Below are 19,571 nucleotides of genomic sequence, written 5' to 3'. Positions count from 1 at the left end.
ATAAAGACTGCTTACTATTAGCTGAGCTTCCATCAGAATCTTGGGCAAGGTGTCCTTTCTCCAGAACAATCGTCTTTGGGTTGAAAGATGTCCTCTTCTCCTGTCGAAATAGCAGCTAACGATAGCCACCCACTGGAGACGTGTCCAACTCGTGAAAGCGCATGACAAAGAAATCCCAGAAAATCGCAATAAACTGCTATAAACTGCTATAAGTCGGTTTAAATTAACTACCTTATGATGTCTTTAACACCTATAACGAATAAAAACATGACCGGAGATATAGAACTACTAAAACGAAAGCGTTTGCAGGACGCCATTGTGATGTCTTCTTGCGCCAGGCGCACCGTTGAAAAGGACGGTACTTCCGTTCCACGGTCTTATATAGGGTCCCAGATTGCGCAATCCACTCCATTCAAATTCTCCCCGCTTACTGACATCTAGAGGAAGACGTATGCAGTGCATGTAGCCCGATGGCTTACATGGGGACTTATAAACTGACCTCAGAACAGGGACCTCGATTTCTGAAATCTCACTCCCTGACAGGAAATGTGCTGCAGAATGAGTTCTGTTTCACTCAGAGAAATAATTCAAACGGTTTTAGAAACTAGAGAGTGTTTTCTATCCAATAGTAATAATAATATGCATATTGTACGAGCAATAATTGAGTACGAGGGAGTTTAATTTGGGAACTCATTTTTACAAAGTCGAAATGGCGCCCCCATAGCCTCAAGAAGTTAATAAGGAAGTAGAGGAAAGTGTCTCTTATTATAGCTCAATGGTGCCGCTGCTTCGTTTCACCTCCGTTCTGCCAGTAAGAAGACCTAGCAAGAAATAAGGTTGTGATCTCTGTGATTTTCCTTCAAAATAAAAGTCCCGCAGTGATGATGATGAAAAATAATACAAATGGTTGAAATGTGTAACATTTTATGAGGAAATGTTAGCAGACTTAGAATGTTGTTTAACAATATGAAAAACGCAATGAAGTCAATATTCTTTATAGCACAAATAATAATATAGCATTGACATTTGTTAACAGCATTAAAAGTAATTATTACTAGATAATTGCCATGGTAACAGCAGTAATACAAATAACCAAACATTATCCAAGATATCCAACAGAATGATCCAACATAAATCCAAGATGGCGTAGCAGTCAGACGTCTTTGTCCTGTCGTGTCCCTTCTATATATATTTTTATTCAAATTCTTTTAAAAATATTTTCTTAAACCTCAACTTCTAAATACTCTCCTGCAACCAGCCTCACCCAATGTGGCGTGGATCAGTTTTTTTTCTCTAAAGTATTTATACTTACTTCGGATCTGGAATCCCTCAACTGAAGTTAGCCAGCTACCAGCTATCAGTCAGCAAACCACTGCTAGCGGTCATCAGCTAACCTTTAGCTCGGAAAGCTCTCGCCAGTTCGTACAACGTGACTCAAACCAGAGCATAAAGTACCTATTTTTCTCTCCATATCCCCGGATTCCTACCGCAAACTCTGAACATTTTCATCTGGATCCTCGCAACTAGCTAACCGCAATACTGGTTCATAGCATTTGACAGACCAACACCTCACCAGTCTTCTTCTCTCTAAGATGAGACCTTGAAACTGAGATATCTCGTTCTCAAAACATCATCTGGGCTTGCTGCCAAATTACAGCTACTGATAGTGAGGATTTGTACAGTCAGACACTTGATGAACACACAAATTGGTTTATAGAACAGCACATGAATAAAATACAGACATTTGTTAAAAGAAAAGCAAACATAATTTCCCTAACAATAATTTAACCTCTAACGAGCCTCTACCCCGGGTCCGGGAGCACCCCCCATCCCCCCACACACTGATTAGCATAGCTAGCATAGCTTCACAAGTAGATAGTAGCATCTAAATATCATTAAATCACAAGTCCAAGACACCAGATGAAAGATACAGATCTTGTGAATAAAGCCACCATTTCAGATTTTTAAAATGTTTTACAGGGAAGACAAAATATGTAAATCTATTAGCTAAACACGTTAGCAAAATACACCACTATTCTAACTCCATCAGTTTCTTACTCCTTCAGGTGCTATCACCAATTCGGCTCAACTAAGATATTGATATCCACTAACCAAGAAAAAACCTCTTCAGATGACAGTCTGATAACATATTCATGGTATAGGATAGTTTTTGTTAGAAAAAAGTGCATATTTCAGGTAGAAATCACAGTTTACAATTGCACCCACCATCACAAATCGACTAGAATTACTAGATAGAGCAACGTGTATGACCAATTTACTCATCATAAAACATTTCATAAAAATAGACAAAGCATAGCAATGGAAAGACCCAGTTCTTGTGATTTCAGACCATATTTCAGATTTTCTAAGCGTTTTTCAGCGAAAACACAATAAATCGATAAGTTAGCATACCACATGTGCAAACGTTACCAGAGCATCGATTCCAGCCAAAGAGCGCTATAACGTAATCACCGCCAAAATATATTAATTTTTTCACTAACCTTCTCAGAATTCTTCCGATGACACTCCTGTAACATCATTTTACAATATACATATACAGTTTGTTCGAAAAGGTGCATATTTAGCCATACAAAACCGTGGTTACACAATAAAAATACTAGGAAATCAAGCCTCAATATGTCTGACGTCATCTATCAGAGTGATCTAGTTTAATTGAAAGCTAATCATATACTTGACTAAAAAATACAGGGTTGACAGCAATCGAAAGACAAATTAGTTCTTAATGCAACCGCTGATTTACATTTTTAAAATTATCCTTACTTTTCAATACAGGGTTCGCCAAGTGAAGCTATACCAAACAAAATGGCGAAATATGCGTTTAAAATATTTCGACAGAAACACGATTTATCATATTAAATATTGCTTACTTTGAGCTGTTCTTCCATCAGATTCTTGGGCAATGTATCCTTTCTATGTTATAAACGTCTTTTGGTCGATAGATGTCCTCTGTCCTTCGAAATATCCACTAACGATCGAACGGGACCCCAAAACGTGTCCAAACTTTCAGAGTGCACAACAAAGAAATTCCTCAAAATCGCACTAAACGGATATAAATTGCTATAAAACGGTTCAAATTAACTACATTATGATGTTTTTAACAACTATAACGACTGAAAACATGACCGGAGAAATATTGCTGGTTAGAAAACGATTTGGAACGAGGCAAGTCCGATGGCCTTCACGCTTCAGGCGCACGACGAGAAAGGGCGGTCCCTAAACATTTTGTGGTTTTATAATGGCTGTGAATGTCCCATCGATTTCATTCAAAACGCGATGACGTACAGACACCCAGAGGAAGACGTAGGCAGTGTCGGTTTCTTCATAGCATTCACTGTCGCCTTAAAAACAGACCCCAGATCAGGGGTAAAAATTTCTGAAATCTGAACCCTGTCATGAAAAGTGCTGTAGAAATTGTTCTGTACCACTCAGAGACAAAATTCCAACTTCTATAGAAACTAGAAGGTGTTTTCTATCCAATAATAACAATAATATGCATATTGTACGATCAAGAATTTAGCACGAGGCAGTTTAATTTGGAGACACAAATATGCTAATGCGGAACAGCACCCCCTATAGTTGCAAGAAGTTAAGTGTCTTTGTCCACAGACTAGGAGACAGGCCTCAGCATCTTCAGATTAGGTGGAGAAGTGTCTTTGTCCACAGACTAGGAGACAGGCCTCAGCATCTTCAGATTAGGTGCTACAAGACAGATGATGGAGGAGAAGGGAAGAGAGAGATCAGAAAGTATGGAGAAGAATGAGGAGTGAGATACACCTGAGATAAGGATGTGATGATGGTCCTATGATACACCTGAGATAATGATGTGATGATGGTCCTATGATACACCAGAGATAATGATGTGATGATGGTCCTATGATACACCTGAGATAATGATGTGATGATGGTCCTATGATACACCTGAGATAAGGATGTGATGATGGTCCTATGATACACTTGAGATAAGGATGTGATGATGCTCCTATGATACACCTGAGATAATGATGTGATGATGGTCCTATGATACACCTGAGATAACGATGTGATGATGGTTCCTATGATACACCTGAGATAATGATGTGATGATGGTCCTATGATAGAACTATAATAAGATACATTTATCACAGGCAGCAACACAAAAACATGCTTCCATTCTGAAAAAGACTTTCTCTGATCTGGGTAGCTATGTTTTTATTTGACCTATATTTAATCATTCCACATATTCAAGGGAGGGAGAAAAGAAAACGGTCTTACCTAGATTCACTCAAGTACTTAACAAGATGGTGTTCATGTTCACTGAGAGCTTTGAGACAAGCTCCCATCACTTCTGGTCCTTTAGGGAGAACTGCATTCAGTAGTTCTCTCATTCGCTCCTGTTCAGTTGTTTCAGCTGTTATTCTGGAGTACTCTTCATCACCAATCATGTCCTTTGACCGCAGAACATCTGCTATCGGCATTGGATTTTTGACTCCCTGAATGAGTTTAGCCCTGTGTTTCTTCAGAAACTCCTCAGCAGGAATCCCAGGGAGTGTTAATGCTGAAGGGAGGTGAATTAAATGAATATGTCTTTAGGGTGAACAGCAGCTGTTTCTACATCTAACAGTCTCTCTAGTTATCATTCCTCTGATAGTCATTTCTTGTATAGAGCTGACTCCAGGGTTGTAGTCAATTCATATTCAAGTCAGTCAATTTAAACACATTTTTTCCTTCCCACTAGTCATTGAAAATAGATGCCCTTTTCCAGTTATTGAATTGGAATTTCAGTTTACTTCCTGAATTGACTGACTTATTTGGAATTGACGCCTACCCTGGCTGACACGATTGTCTATTCTACATAACATACAGAGCCTTGCAAAAGTGTTCATACCCCTTGGATTTCTCTGTTGTGTTATATAGTGGGATTAAACTATACACAAAGACCAGGGATGTTTTTTTTTTTTAAAGGGGTATCAACCAGATTCTTTTTCCAATGGCTTCCTCAGGCTGTGACCAGGCTTTAGACATAGTTTCAGGCTTTTATTTTGACAAATGAGCGAGATGTTTCAAAAGAGGTCAGGTGTCCTCTGAATATTTCCTGCGCGCGCGGGAGGAGCTCACCATTTTCCTTTTCTCTCGTAATGAATAGGTTATGCTCCGGTTGAAATATTATCGATTATGTTTGTTAAAGACAACCTGAATTTTGATTATAAAAAACATTTGAAATGTTTCTACGGCCATTTCGGATACTTTTGGGGATTTGTCGAACGGAACACGGCTTTTGTTTTCTCAAAATAATGCGCAACCCAAATGGCGTTTTTTTGTGATAAAAGTAATATTTATCGAACAAAAATAACATTTGTTGTGTAACTGGGAGTCTCGTGAGTGGAAACACCCGAAGATTATCAAAGGTAAGCGATTCATTTTATTGCTTTTCTAACTTTCGTGACCAAGCTAACCAAGCTAATATAAGGCTAAGCTGTTATAGCATTGAAAGCTACACTCAGAAAAGCTTGGATTTCTTTTGCTGTAAAATATATTTTCAAAATCTGACACGATAGGTGGATTAACAACAAGCTAAGCTGTGTTTTGGTATATTTCACTTATGATTGCATGATTATAAATATTTTTATAAATATTTTTGAATTTGGCTCCCTGCAATTCAGCGGTTGTTTAGGAAAGTGAACCCGTATTCGGTATCCTTAGCGCAGAAAAGTTAACTGACTTGCCTAGTAAATAAAAACATCAACAAACAATGCCCCATAACGACATCAACATACCCCATAATGACATCACAATACCCCATAACGACATCACAATACCCCATAATGACAAAGCGAAAACAGGTGTAGACATTTTTTGCAAATGTATAAAAAATAAGAAACAGAAATTCCTTATTTACATAAGTATTCAGACCGTTTGCTATGAGACTCGAAATTTAGCTCAGTTGCATCCTGTTTCCATTAATCATCCTTAAAATGTTTCTACAACTTGATTGGAGTCCACCTGTGGTAAATTCAATTGATTGGACATGATTTGGAAAGGCACACACCTGTCTATATAAGGTCCCACAGTTGACAGTGCATGTCAGAGAAAAAACCAAGCCATGAGGTCTCAGGAATTGTCCATAGAGGTCTGATATAGGATTGTGTTGAGGCACAGATCTGGGGAAGGGTATAAAAAAATGTCTGCAGCATTGAAGGTCCCTAAGAACACAGTGGCCTCCATCATTCTTAAATGGAAGGAGTTTGGAACCACCAAGACTCTTCTTAGAGCTGGCCGACCCCGGCCGAACTGAGCAATTGGGGGAGAAGAGCCTTGGTCGGGGATGTGACCAAGAACCTGATGGTCACTCTGACAGAGCTCCAGAGTTCCTCTGTGGAGATGGGGGAACCTTCCAAAAGGACAGCCATCTCAGCAGGACTCCACCAATCAGGCCTTTATAGTAGAGTGGGCAGACTGAAGCCACTCCTCAGTAAACGGCAGATGACAGCCTGCTTGGAGTTTGCCAAAAGGCACCTAAAGACTCTCATATCATGAGAAACAAGATTCTCTGGTCTGATGAAACCAAGATTGAACTCTTTGGCCTGACTGCCAAGTGTCACGTCTGGAAGAAACCTGGCACCATCCCTACAGTGAAGCATGGTGGTGGCAGCGTCATGCTGTGGGGATGTTTTTCAGCAGCAGGGACTGGGAGACTAGTCAGGATTGAGGGAAAGATGAACGTTCAAAGAGATCCTTGATGAAATCCTGCTCCAGAGTGCTCAGGACCTCAGACTGGGGCGAAGGTTCACCTTCCAGCAGGACAACAACCCAAAGCACACAGACAAGACAACGCAGGAGTGGCTTCGGGACAAGTCTCTGAATGTCCATAAGAGGCCCAGCCAGGGCCCGGACTTGAACCCAATCCAACATCTCTGGAGAGACCTTAAAATAGCTGTGCAGAAATGCTCCCCATCCAACCTGACAGAGCTTGAACGGATCTGCAGAGAAGAATGGAAAAACACTTCCCAAATACAGGTGTGCCAAGCTTGTAGCGTCATACCCAAGAATTTTCTAGGCTGTAATCGCTGCCAAAGGTGCTTCAACAAAGTACTGAGTAAAGGGTCGGAATACTTATGTAAGGAAACACCCCCCTGAAATGGACAAAAATGAATGGGAAGTTATTGGCACCGTACGAAACATATACACGATGTACAATACCACTCAATTCGGCGTCGTTTCATTCAAAACTGATTGCAAATGCCATATGGCAAATGCCAAGTGTTACACTGCAAAAATCCAATAGATGGCGAGTGCGCTTTACCGTAATTCTTCATATTGCAAATGTAACACAAGTCAAGACCCCATTAAAAAAGTGCTTTCTGGAACGTTTCTCGAAATTCTTTTGATTTTTATGTCAATTACACATGTATAAGAACTGTATGAACATACTTTTGTCAAATTTTATTATCATCATTATTATTCTTTTTTTACTGGTCCATAAGGCACATGTTTTGTACATTTGCAATATGATTTCATAGGAAGTCAAAAGTCGAAAATATATTTATATATTTTTTTAAACATCCAAAATGACAAGGGGCACCCCCTATTGGATGGGCACGGGTGGGGGGTGCTCCCTACCCAACCATTGACTTCTTGCTCCCAACTAAAGAAATTGTAATCACCAGGTGCACGGCTGTCCATTTGCAATATGTTTCAATGGGCATTTACCATCACGAATTTAACATGCTCAAAAATACTGCAGAAATGCAAAAGTGAATGACCCGATGAACTCGGGATGGCCGGGCAGTGATAGTGGTTCCACTCCATCGCTCGTTGTGTTGATTTCATCATGTCCATTTGGAGATGTTTTTTCACTGTTGAATCATATTGCAAATGTACAGACATCCATTTTTAAAACCTCCATAAATCACTCAGGCTGGCCCCCATTGACTTTGGGCCATAGTATAGTGCTCCCATAGCGGGCATGGAAGTCTGGATGCCCCCTAAAAGCATTTAAAACTGTATTGAAAATCATGCCTTGTAACCCAAAACATGAAACTTAGCCTAAAATACTGCAGAAATGCAAAATTGACTGGCCTGATGAACTCGGGATGGCCGGGCAGTGATAGTGGTTCCTCTCAATCGCTCGTTGTGTTGATTTCAACATGTCCATTTGGTGATGTTTTTTCACTGTTGAATCATATTGCAAATGTACTGTGCATTTGCAATATGTTTCAATGGGCATTTACCATCACGAATTTGATATGCTCAAAACTCCTGCAGAAATGCTAAATTGACTGGCCTGAAGAACTCGGGATGGCCGGGCAGTGATAGTGGTTCCTCTCCATCACTCGTTGTATTGATTTCATCATGTCCATTTGGTGATGCTTTTTCACTGTTGAATCATATTGCAAATGTACTGTGCATTTGCAATATGTTTCAATGGGCATATACCATCACGAATTTGACATGCTCAAAACTCCTGCAGCAATGTGAAATTGACTGGGCAATGAACTCGGGATGGCCGGGCAGTGATTCTGGTTCCTCTCCATCGCTCGTTGGTGTTGATTTCAGAATGTAATTTTAGTGATGGTACCTCACTGTTTAAACATATTGCAAAATGTACAAAAGTCAACTAGCAAGTCAGTGTCCATCAGTCAATTAGATATTTTCAGCCACCAAACTGATACAAACTGACACCACACCCACTTTTTCCAACTCATTTAGAAACCAATTATCACATATTTCAGAGCAGGCCCAAAATTCACAGAGCCTTCTATTTAAACCATAATAAAAACATATAACACATTGTTACGTTCCAGCTGCGGGTCCAGTTCTGACATTATGTGTAGGCCTATGTGAGGCGACCTTTAATCCCAAGTTTCGGCTCGATAGGTTATTTGGTGCCCAAGCAAGACCTTAGGTGGATTTTCAGCACCAATTTTTTCCATGCCTTCCTATGGGGTCCTTGAATGAGCTATCGGACAAAAACGTTGGGGTCCGTCTCTATGGGCAATGCACCTAGTCTTGCAACTCTGGGACTTTTATAAATGTCGTCATTTTCGTAATGGTCCATATTAATTGAAGTTATTGCAAATGTACGAGGCTGTTTCTCGGTCTGAGAACCTTCTAGAGCAACATAACTCACCGTACACTATCGACCTGAGCTCTATAACAGGTTTCTAAAGTTTCAGAGCTCTAAGTCTAACGGTTCTTTAATAGTTCGAACAAAAGTTACAATTGCAGGCACTGTCTGTCTCTAAGCCCCACAGTGTGTCACTCCATCCTTTCTGTGTGGGTGTGTGAGTTTTTCTTGGAAATCTGATGGGATGAATGACTGATTTAGAGTTCATGAGGGTTGCCTAATCACACATATGAAGTTTTGGAAAGATTTTACTTTTTTAACCCTTCTAAACAGCACATTTGACACCAATTATGGCACTTCCCGGTTGGCACAGGAAGCTAAAAGTAAAGACATATCCTCCTTATGGTAGGCTTTTATAGAATCCTGAGTTTTAAGTCTTTATGTTAAGGTTTATTTACAGAGGGTTAAATGAGTGTGTGTTATTTCAGACAATCACAGAAAATCACAGAATTCTCGCAGAGCTCCAAAACCCACTTAAAAAATGTTCGTCTGAACACGCTGCAACTGGATCTGTAACTTTTTTGGGAAAATAACTCATTTTTGTGAACATCACCAATTGTACAATGTACGATTTCTCTTAAATTACGATAGATAAATGGCTGGTTCTTTTTTTCCTGACACCGTAGGTTTATGTACTTTGACGTAAAGCGGTCAAATTAGCGCTCTATTTTAATTTTTGACCTTTAATCCCAGAAAAATGGCCATAACTCAAGAAGCGTTGAGGCCTCGATGCCATCTTGTTCGGGGCCAACTGCCCATTATGCCAAACCTATGCTCACCAAGTTTCGTCTTCAAAATATTTTCCGTTTAGGAGAAAAGGCCATGTCATGATTGGTGATGTTTAGTACATTTGCAATATGATTCCATTCACCCTCTGGTGGGATATACCGGGACAGCGAAAAAAACGACCAAAATTTGAAAATTTTATCAAACGGAAACCGAATGTCCGAGAGACTTCATTCGATGACTTCCTGAAAGATCTGGCCCCCGTGCACGGCACACCGCCGTCCACGAATTTTACAAACGTTGGCGGACATCTAGTAAGGGACCGTACATTTGCCATATGGTGTTTCTCACTAACCATTCGGCAAATGTCCAAATGTTCCCTTCATGTATGTAAATGTGATCGTTTTTTATTTTTAATACATTTGCAAAAATGTCTAAACCTATTTTTGCTTTGTCATTATGGGGTATTGTGTGTAGATTGATGAGGGGAAAAAACAATTGTATCCATTTTAGAACAAGGCTGTAACATAAGAAAATGTGGAAATGTCAAGGGGTCTGAATACTTTCCGAATGCATTGTAACTCTCATGTTTACTTACTTGTTGAATGGGTGTCAGTGACGTATTCTGTCACACCCTGATCTGTTTCACCTGTCTTTGTGATTGTCTCCACCCCCCTCCAGGTATCACCCATCTCCCCATTACCCCCTGTGTACTTATTCCTGTGTTCTCTGTTTGTCTGTTGACAGTTTGTCTTGTTTGTTCGAGGCAACCAGTGTTGTGTCTCAGCTCCTGTTTTTTCCCCAGTCTCTCATTTCCTGTCTTCCCGGTTTTGACCCTTGCCTGTCCTGACTCTGAGCCCGCCTGCCTGACCACTCTGGCTGCCCCTGTCCCTGAGCCTGCCTGCCGACCTGTACCTTTAACCCACCTCTGGTTTACTGACCCCCGCCTGCCTTGACCTGTCTTTGCCTGCCCCTGTTACAATAAACACTGCTACTTGGACAGTCTGCATCTGGGTCTTACCTTGGTTCTGATAGTATTCATCTGAAAGATAAACAACATGAGGTTATTTCACTCTAAATAGCATCTGGTACAAAAGTACAAAGTGATGATTGACATATGCTCCTACCTCGTGATACTATTTCTGTCCATACTATCCTCTCATCACCACTGAATAACTCCATCTCAATGTCAATCCCTGTCATTTTCACAACCGCCCTGAAAAAGCTTGGTGTGGTGTCTCTATGTATGAGATGAATCCTCTGGAGGGAGATGGAGAGACTGCTTTAGCAATGTAAACATGTTTCCCATGCAAATAAAGCCATTTGAATTGAATTGAGAGTGAGAGAGAGAGAGCAATGGATAGAACTGTGACTGAAATGTCAGATTCATGTTCTTAGTCTACTGAAACTGTACCGGTGGATTGATGGAGGTAGAACAGGGAATGTTCAGTCTGAAGTAACTATTCAGTTTGAAGGACTGCTCTGGTCTTGTGATGGGAGACCTTTTAGACCCTTGAAACTTTGATTCCTGTTGTTCCACAGCCTGTGAAACGAGGCATGAAATACCCAGCCAGTCAATGTATAGTCTTGTTCAAACATTATTCAGAAAACTAGCAACACACTTATCTACATTTAATGAGTGTCAACATAAACTGCACCACTGTTTAGTTAAGCTCATCTCTATAATAATGGTCCCTCACCTGTATTTGGCTGGGGTTACTGGGGAACAGGTATAGGCGTGGAATTAGTGTTTCCTTCATCACTGTCAGATAGAGCATCAGCTCACAGTGGACATCTACGTTCCAAGAAAGGATATAGTTCAGTATAACAGAGATAGCTGAGAACTTGGGATGGAGAATCTTAGCATGGAATCTGGTGACCTCATGCACTTCCTCTAAAGACACTCCATGTTCCTCTACATGAAGAATCTTCATCTCATTCCTCAGGGAAAGGTTAGTCCCTGAACAACACAATACAAAGGAGAGAAAGACAAATATTGCATTATTCATCCAACTAAAACACAAAGAATATGCAGTACCAGATCACAGTAAACTCAAACTCCCAGAATAGTTCATTCATTCAGGAAGTGAAACTCAGTTACATGGAAATGTCTTTCTGAATACTATTTCTATATGGTTTTACCTAAACAGACACAGTGTGGCAGATGAACTTCCTCCAGTTCACCTAACTCCATAGTGATGTCCAGCAATGGACCACCTTGTGTGTACTGCATGTATTTCAGAAGTTGACTGTAGGGTTCCCAGTTCCTGAAGTGATACTTCAGAATGACATCTCTCTCACACAGCCAGCGGAGCCCAGACACTGTGCACTCATAACTCCCTTTGGGTGTCCTGTGTCTGAGGGCAACATCAAGATATGGTAGGGAGGGTCAATGGTCAAACGGAGAGATTGGATTAGAAGACTATTCCCAAAGGTAATGGGGAAATACACTAGCAGGTGGAATGAAATGTTAAAAGTAGTTATTTTACCTGAACATTGTCACTCCCTGGACAGTGGAAGTCAAGGGTTCAATCGGAAGCCAGTGTGTGGAGTCCTGGACAAGGACAAGCATGTCAGTAACACATATGGGGCTTGTTTTCTGGACACAGATTGAGTCTAGTGCTGGACTAAAAAGCATGCTCAATGGAAGTTTCAATAGAAAGTTCTTTAAGGTCCAGGACTAGACTTAATCTGTGTCTGGGAAACTGGCCCATTAGTAACTAATCTAATGTATTTATTCAATGTTACATGGAATGCTGGTGAATTATCAATTAAACTGTCTAATGACAAAATATGACAACAGCTAAAATCCTGCATGCCTACAAGCAGAACACAGGACTGTCTATATCCCAGTATGAATGGTTGATCAGTACACACCTGGCTTTGAGACAGTGTTTATATTACTAAAGCAGAACACAGGACTGTCTATATCCCAGTATGAATGGTTGGTCAGGACACACCTGGCTTTGAGACTGTGTTTATATTACTAAAGCAGAACACAGGACTGTCTATATCCCAGTATGAATGGTTGGTCAGGACATACCTGGCTTTGAGACTGTGTTGATATTACTAAAGCAGAACACAGGACTGTCTATATCCCAGTATGAATGGTTGGTCAGTACACACCTGGCTTTGAGACTGTGTCTATATTACTAAAGCAGAACACAGGACTGCCTATATCCCAGTATGAATGGTTGGTTGGTACACACCTGGCTTTGAGACTGTGCCTGACTCCTGCAGATATGTAAAAGTAAGAATTGTCATTATGACTTACCTCAACATGGTCACACAGGTCTTACAACTCTGAGGAATCCCTAAAGTCAAAAGTAGTTGTTATTTAAAATGGACAATATTGTCGAATAATGAATTAATAATTATTAAATAGACTTGTAATAAAAATGAATATCAGTGAGCAACAGTCTCAGAATGTACACTCATTAGCATACCATAATCTGACATAAGTGTTATATTAATTAATGTTTGTGGAAGCAGGAAACAACATCGTTCTGGTCCATATTTTGTAGATGTTGGGAATCTGATTTCTGGTAGATCCTAGGATGAGAGCTTAAAGGTAGAGTCAGCTAAATGATGATGTACGAGCAGCACCACAGATATTGTGATGAGCAAGATGCCTGACTTCTCTCTCACACAGTCACACACAGTATCTGCCCATGTGCAAGGGTTCTCTTCACTCTCTTACAGCGGAGAAGTTTAGCCTTGTGCTCCAACGCTCTCAGTTGTTGTAGAAATTGACCCACTATGCTGTTTACTTTGTGCTTCTACGTCATATTGCTGACTCTACCTTTAAGTCTGTTTAGACAAAATAGAGCATGATTGTGAATAATGAACGCTTAACAACTATTTTCCTTTAAAAACAATTAAAATCAGTTAACACTCACATTTCTCAGGTCCAGGCTTGATCCAACACTCTCCACCATGGTCTCTGGTGTTCTCAGGTCCAGGCTTGATCCAACACTCTCCACCATGGTCTCTGGTGTTCTCAGGTCCAGGCTTGATCCAACTCTCTCCACCATGGTCTCTGGTGTTCTCAGGTCCAGGCTTGACACAACTATCTCCACCATGGTCTCTGGTGTTCTCAGGTCCAGGCTTGATCCAACACTCTCCACCATGGTCTATGGTGTCCTCAGGTCCAGGCTTGATCCAACACTCTCCACCATGGTCTCTGGTGTTGGTAAAGCAGAAGGATAGACTGATTAACCTGTTGAGGACAGAGGGCGCTGTTTTCACTTTGGGGGAAAATCGTGCCCAATTTAAACGGCCTCGTACTCAATTCTTGCTCGTACAATATGCATATTATTATTACTATTAGATAGAAAACACTCTCTAGTTTCTGAAACCGTTTGAATTATATCTGTGAGTAAAACAGAACTCCTTTTGCAGCAAACTTCCTGACAGGAAGTGGAAAATCTGAAATCTATGCACTGTTCTAGGGGCTGCCTATTAAAGTCCTTGATATTTATTAGTTTAGATGCACTTCATACGTCTTCCACTAGATGTCGACAAGTAGTGAGAGAAGAAATTGAGTGTGTAACTTGATCTGGACTCGAATCATAGCTCTTGGCATGACGTGTCACCAGTTTCCTGTTTTCTGGAGAGTGCGAGGAGGGACCTGGATTTGCCTTCTGATAAGCTGACGTTATGGACGACTAATATCTCCGGCTTTGATTTTATTTGATACATGTGACAATATCATCGTAAAGTATGTTTTTTCAATATAGTTTAATCAGATTATTGAATTTTTTTCGGGAGTTTTGCCGTGTTCCGCTCTCTTCCGTTTGTTGACGATGGAGAGATTCGTGCCACTTGGCAAGTTGCTAAATCGAGAGGGAAAAAGGCCGTTCTAAAACCAAACAACGATTGTTCCCGACAAAGGACCCCTTGTACAACATTCTGATGGAAGCTCAACAAAAGTAGGACCCATTTATGATGCTATTTCATATATCTGTCGGAACATGTTTACTAATAGTTTGCGCCCAGATTTTGGGCACTCTCTCGCTATAACGTAAGCTGGATGTCGTAATGAAGTTATTTTTAGAATTCTAACACGGCGATTGCATTAAGAACTAGTGTATCTATCATTTCCTATACAACATGTATTTTTTAGTAACGTTTATGAATAGTTATTTGGTCAGAATAGGTGAGTGTCATAAAAATATCCGGACATTCTGGGAAAAAGATGCTACGTTAGCACAATGTATAACCACTGATTTCAGCTCTAAATATGCACATTTTCGAACAAAACACAAGTGTATGTATAACCTGATGTTATAGGACTGTCTTCTGATGAAGCTTATCAAGGTTAGTCAAAAATTATATATCTTTTGCTGGTTTGCTACGATCGCTAACTTTTGCTGCTGGTAAATGGCTTGTGTTTCTGGCTATTGTGGTAAGCTAATATAATGCTATATTGTGTTTTCGTTGTAAAACACTTAAGAAATCGGAAATATTGGCTGGATTCACAAGATGTTTGTCTTTAATTTGCTGTACACCATGTATTTTTCAGAAATGTTTTATGATGAGTATTTAGGTATTTGACGTTGGTGTCTGTAATTACTCTGGCTGCTTCGGTGCTATTTGTGACGGTAGCTGTGATGGTAGCTGCAATGTAAAACTGATTTATACCTCAAATATGCACATTTTTCGAACAAAACATAGATTTATTGTATAACACGTTATAAGACTGTCATCTGATGAAGTTGTTTCTTGGTTAGTTTGGTTGGTTCTTGGTTAGTTAGGTTGGTTTTGTGCATGCTACCTGTGCTGTGAAAAATGTCTGTCCTTTTTTGTATTTGGTGGTGAGCTAACATAAATATACGTGGTGTTTTCGCTGTAAAACATTATAAAAATCGGACATGTTGGCTGGATTCACAAGATGTTTATCTTTCATTTGCTGTATTGGACTTGTTAATGTGTGAAAGTTAAATATTTCTAAAAAATATCTTTTGAATTTCGCGCCCTGCACTTGGACGGGCTGTTGTCATAAGTGTACCGGCACCGCCCTGCAGCCATAACAGGTTAACTTCTTGAGCCTATGGGGGCGCCATTTCGACTTAGTAAAAATGAGTTCCCAAATTAAACTGCCTCGTACTCAATTCTTGCTCATACAATATGCATATTATTATTACTATTGGATAGGAAACACTCTCTAGTTTCTAAAACCGTTTGAATTATTTCTCTGAGTGAAACAGAACTCATTCTGCAGCACATTTCCTGTCAGGGAGTGAGATTTCAGAAATCGAGGTCCCTGTTCTTAGGTCAGTTTATAAGTCCCCATGTAAGCCATCGGGCTACATGCACTGCATACGTCTTCCTCTAGATGTCAGTAAGCGGGGAGAATTTGAATGGAGTGGATTGCGCAATCTGGGACCTTATATAAGACCGTGGAACGGAAGTACCGTCCTTTTCAACGGTGCGCCTGGCGCAAGAAGACATCACAATGGCGTCCTGCAAACGCTTTCGTTTTAGTAGTTCTATATCTCCGGTCATGTTTTTATTCGTTATAGGTGTTAAAGACATCATAAGGTAGTTAATTTAAACCGACTTATAGCAGTTTATAGCAGTTTATTGCGATTTTCTGGGATTTCTTTGTCATGCGCTTTCACGAGTTGGACACCTCTCCAGTTGGTGGCTAACATTAGCGGCTATTTCGACCGGACAAGAGGACATCTTTCAACCCAAAGACGATTGTTCTGGAGAAAGGACACCTTGCCCAAGATTCTGATGGAAGCTCAGCTAATAGTAAGCAGTCTTTATGCTGTTAATTCGTACTTATGTTGACAAATGTTAAATAATATTTCCGCCATGAATTTCGGTGCGGTCTCGCTTTAGCGCACGCTGTATGCTTGAAGTAACGTTAATTTTAAAAATCTAACCCAGCGATTGCATTAAGAACTAATTTATCTTTCATTTGCTGTCCAACTTGTATTTTTTAGTCAAGTTTATGAATAGTTTTCGATTAGAATAGGTGCCTTTCCCAAGATTTCTCCTGACATTTTCTTTGCAGCTTGGCTACTTTTCTCATTGTATAACCACGATTTGTGCCGCTAAATATGCAAATTTTCGAACAAACTCTATATGCATTGTGTAATATGATGTTATAGGACTGTCATCTGAAGAATTCTGAGAAGGTTAGTGAAAAAATTAATATATTTTGGTGGTTTATACGTAATCGCTATGTTTGGCTTGAATCAATGCTATTGTGATGTTTGCTATTGTGGTATGCTAATATAACGCTATATTGTGTTTTCGCTGTAAAACACTTAGAAAATCTGAAATATTGTCTGGATTCACAAGATCTGTGTCTTTCAATTGCTGTACGCTGTGTATTTTTAAGAAATGTTTTATGATGAGTAATTAGGTAATACACGTTGCTCTCTGTAGTTATTCTAGTCGCTTTGGTGAGAGTTGTGATGGTGGCTGCAATGGTAAACTATGATTTATACCTGAAATATGCACATTTTTCTAACAAAACATATGCTATACAATAAATATGTTATCAGACTGTCATCTGATGAAGTTGTTTCTTGGTTAGTGGCTATTTATATCTTTATTTGGTCGAAATTGTGATAGCTACTGATGGAGTAAAAAACTGGTGGAGTAAAAAAAGTGGTGTCTTTTGCTAACGTGGTTAGCTAATAGATTTACATATTGTGTCTTCCCTGTAAAACATTTTAAAAATCAGAAATGATGGCTGGATTCACAAGATGTGTATCTTTCATCTGGTGTCTTGGACTTGTGATTTAATGATATTTAGATGCTAGTATTTACTTGTGACGCTATGCTAGGCTATGTTAGTCAGCTTTTTTACTGATGGGGGTACTCCCGGATCCGGGTTTGGGAGGAACTAGAAGTTAAAACACACCACTACTACTAATCTAACTGTCTGTAGGTCCAACAGAACACATTAAAACACACCACTACTACTAATCTAACGGTCTGTAGGTCCAACAGAACACATTAAATCACACCACTACTACTAATCTAACTGTCTGTAGGTCCAACAGAACACATTAAAACAAACCACTACTTCTAATCGAACTGTCTATAGGTCCACTAGAACACATTAAATCACACCACTACTACTAATCTAACTGTCTGTCGGTCCAACAGAACACATTAAAACACACCACTACTACTAATCTAACAGTCTGTAGGTCCAACAGAACACATTAAAACACACCACTACTACTAATCTAACAGTCTGTAGGTCCAACAGCACACATTAAAACACACCACTACTACTAATCTAACTACTACTAATATAACTGCTACTAATATAACTACTACTAATCTAACTGTCTGTAGGTCCAACAGAACACATTAAAACACACCACTACTACCAATCTAACTGTCTGTAGGTCCACCAGAACACATTAAAACACACCACTACTACTAATCTAACTGTCTGTAGGTCCAACAGAACACATTAAAACACACCACTACTACTAATCTAACTGTCTGTAGGTCCAACAGAACACATTAAAACACACCACTTCTACTAATCTAACTGTCTGTAGGTCCAACAAAACACATTAAAACACACCACTACTACTAATCTAACTGTCTGTAGGTCCAACAGAACACATTAAAACACACCACTACTACTAATCTAACTGTCTGTAGGTCCAACAGAACACATTAAAACACACCACTACTACTAATCTAACTGTCTGTAGGTCCAACAGAACACATTAAAACACACCACTACTACTAATCTAACTGTCTGTAGGTCCACTAGAACACATTAAATCACACCACTACTACTAATCTAACTGACTGTAGGTCCAACAGAACACATTAAAACACACCAATACTACTAATATACTGTAACTACTACTAATATAACTACTACTAATCTAACTGTCTGTAGGTCCAACAGAACACATTAAAACACACCACTACTACTAATCTAACTGTCTGTAGGTCCAACAGAACACATTGAAACACACCACTACTACTACTAATCTAACTGTCTGTAGGTCCAACAGAACACATTAAACCACACTACTACTACTAATCTAACATACTATAGGTCTAACAGAACACATTAAAACACACCACTACTAATAATCTAATTATAGAAATGATTCCAGAGGAAAACAAATAATAAAACATTGCTATATGACTCACCTCTGAATGTGTTGGTCATCTATCTGACACAGGGTCACTGAGGAAGGAAATCCCAAACCCAGGATAGAGGGGTTCAGTGAATGTGGTGTGTTCTGTGTAAAGGTGTGTCAGTGTACCAGAGGAGGACACAATATAGAAGGACAAAGTACCAGCTGACCAGTCCAGAAACACTCCAACTCTGTTAGGAACAGGACCAGAGATGGATCTGTTGACTCCAGCTTGGCAAAATAAATAACCACTATCATAGCAGTATAAACTCCAGGACTTCCTATTGGCTCCAATTCTACTGTCATCCTCATCTCCCTTCCTGTTTATTCCTTTGTACACCACACCAATGTCAGCCATGTCACCATCCATCTCCACCTCCCAGTAATAACGACATCCAGATAAGCCTTCTCTGCAGAGAACTTGGGGATGACAGTCAAATCTGTCTGGAGGGTCTTCATAATGCTGCTTCTCTTCCACCCATGTCACCTTCCTGTTCCCCTCAGACAGTATCAGGTTTGGGTTTGCTGTATTTGGGTCCAGGGTGAGATGACAGGCATCTGTAGACAAAAGGAGAGTATAATCA

The 19,571-nt window shown here is 39.9% G+C and overlaps 2 protein-coding genes across 2 annotated transcripts in view; both read right to left on the bottom strand.

The window, feature by feature from the left end:
- Positions 1 to 14,153, bottom strand: part of LOC139577789 (NACHT, LRR and PYD domains-containing protein 1 homolog) — a 127,366-nt gene extending 113,213 nt beyond the window's left edge. The window contains exon 1 of the mRNA XM_071404963.1: positions 13,750 to 14,153. The gene's annotated coding sequence lies outside the window, so the exon portion shown is untranslated. The remainder of the gene's footprint in view (positions 1 to 13,749) is intronic.
- LOC139577787 (NACHT, LRR and PYD domains-containing protein 1 homolog) lies at positions 3,589 to 12,818 on the bottom strand. The gene is made up of 8 exons (XM_071404961.1): positions 12,340 to 12,818; positions 11,993 to 12,207; positions 11,551 to 11,810; positions 11,265 to 11,393; positions 10,978 to 11,110; positions 10,872 to 10,892; positions 4,273 to 4,555; positions 3,589 to 3,720 (listed from the first exon to the last, which is right to left on the bottom strand). Exons 1-8 carry the CDS (start codon positions 12,486 to 12,488, stop codon positions 3,714 to 3,716), a joined length of 1,197 nt encoding a protein of 398 aa, XP_071261062.1. The 5' UTR covers positions 12,489 to 12,818; the 3' UTR covers positions 3,589 to 3,713.
- Positions 14,154 to 19,571: the final 5,418 nt, after the last annotated feature.

Source organism: Salvelinus alpinus, chromosome 6 (genome assembly GCF_045679555.1).
Source record: "Salvelinus alpinus chromosome 6, SLU_Salpinus.1, whole genome shotgun sequence".
Taxonomy (NCBI): Eukaryota; Metazoa; Chordata; class Actinopteri; order Salmoniformes; family Salmonidae; genus Salvelinus; species Salvelinus alpinus.
Note: the sequence above shows the minus strand (reverse complement) of the source record. Positions and strands in the feature narration are given on the sequence as shown.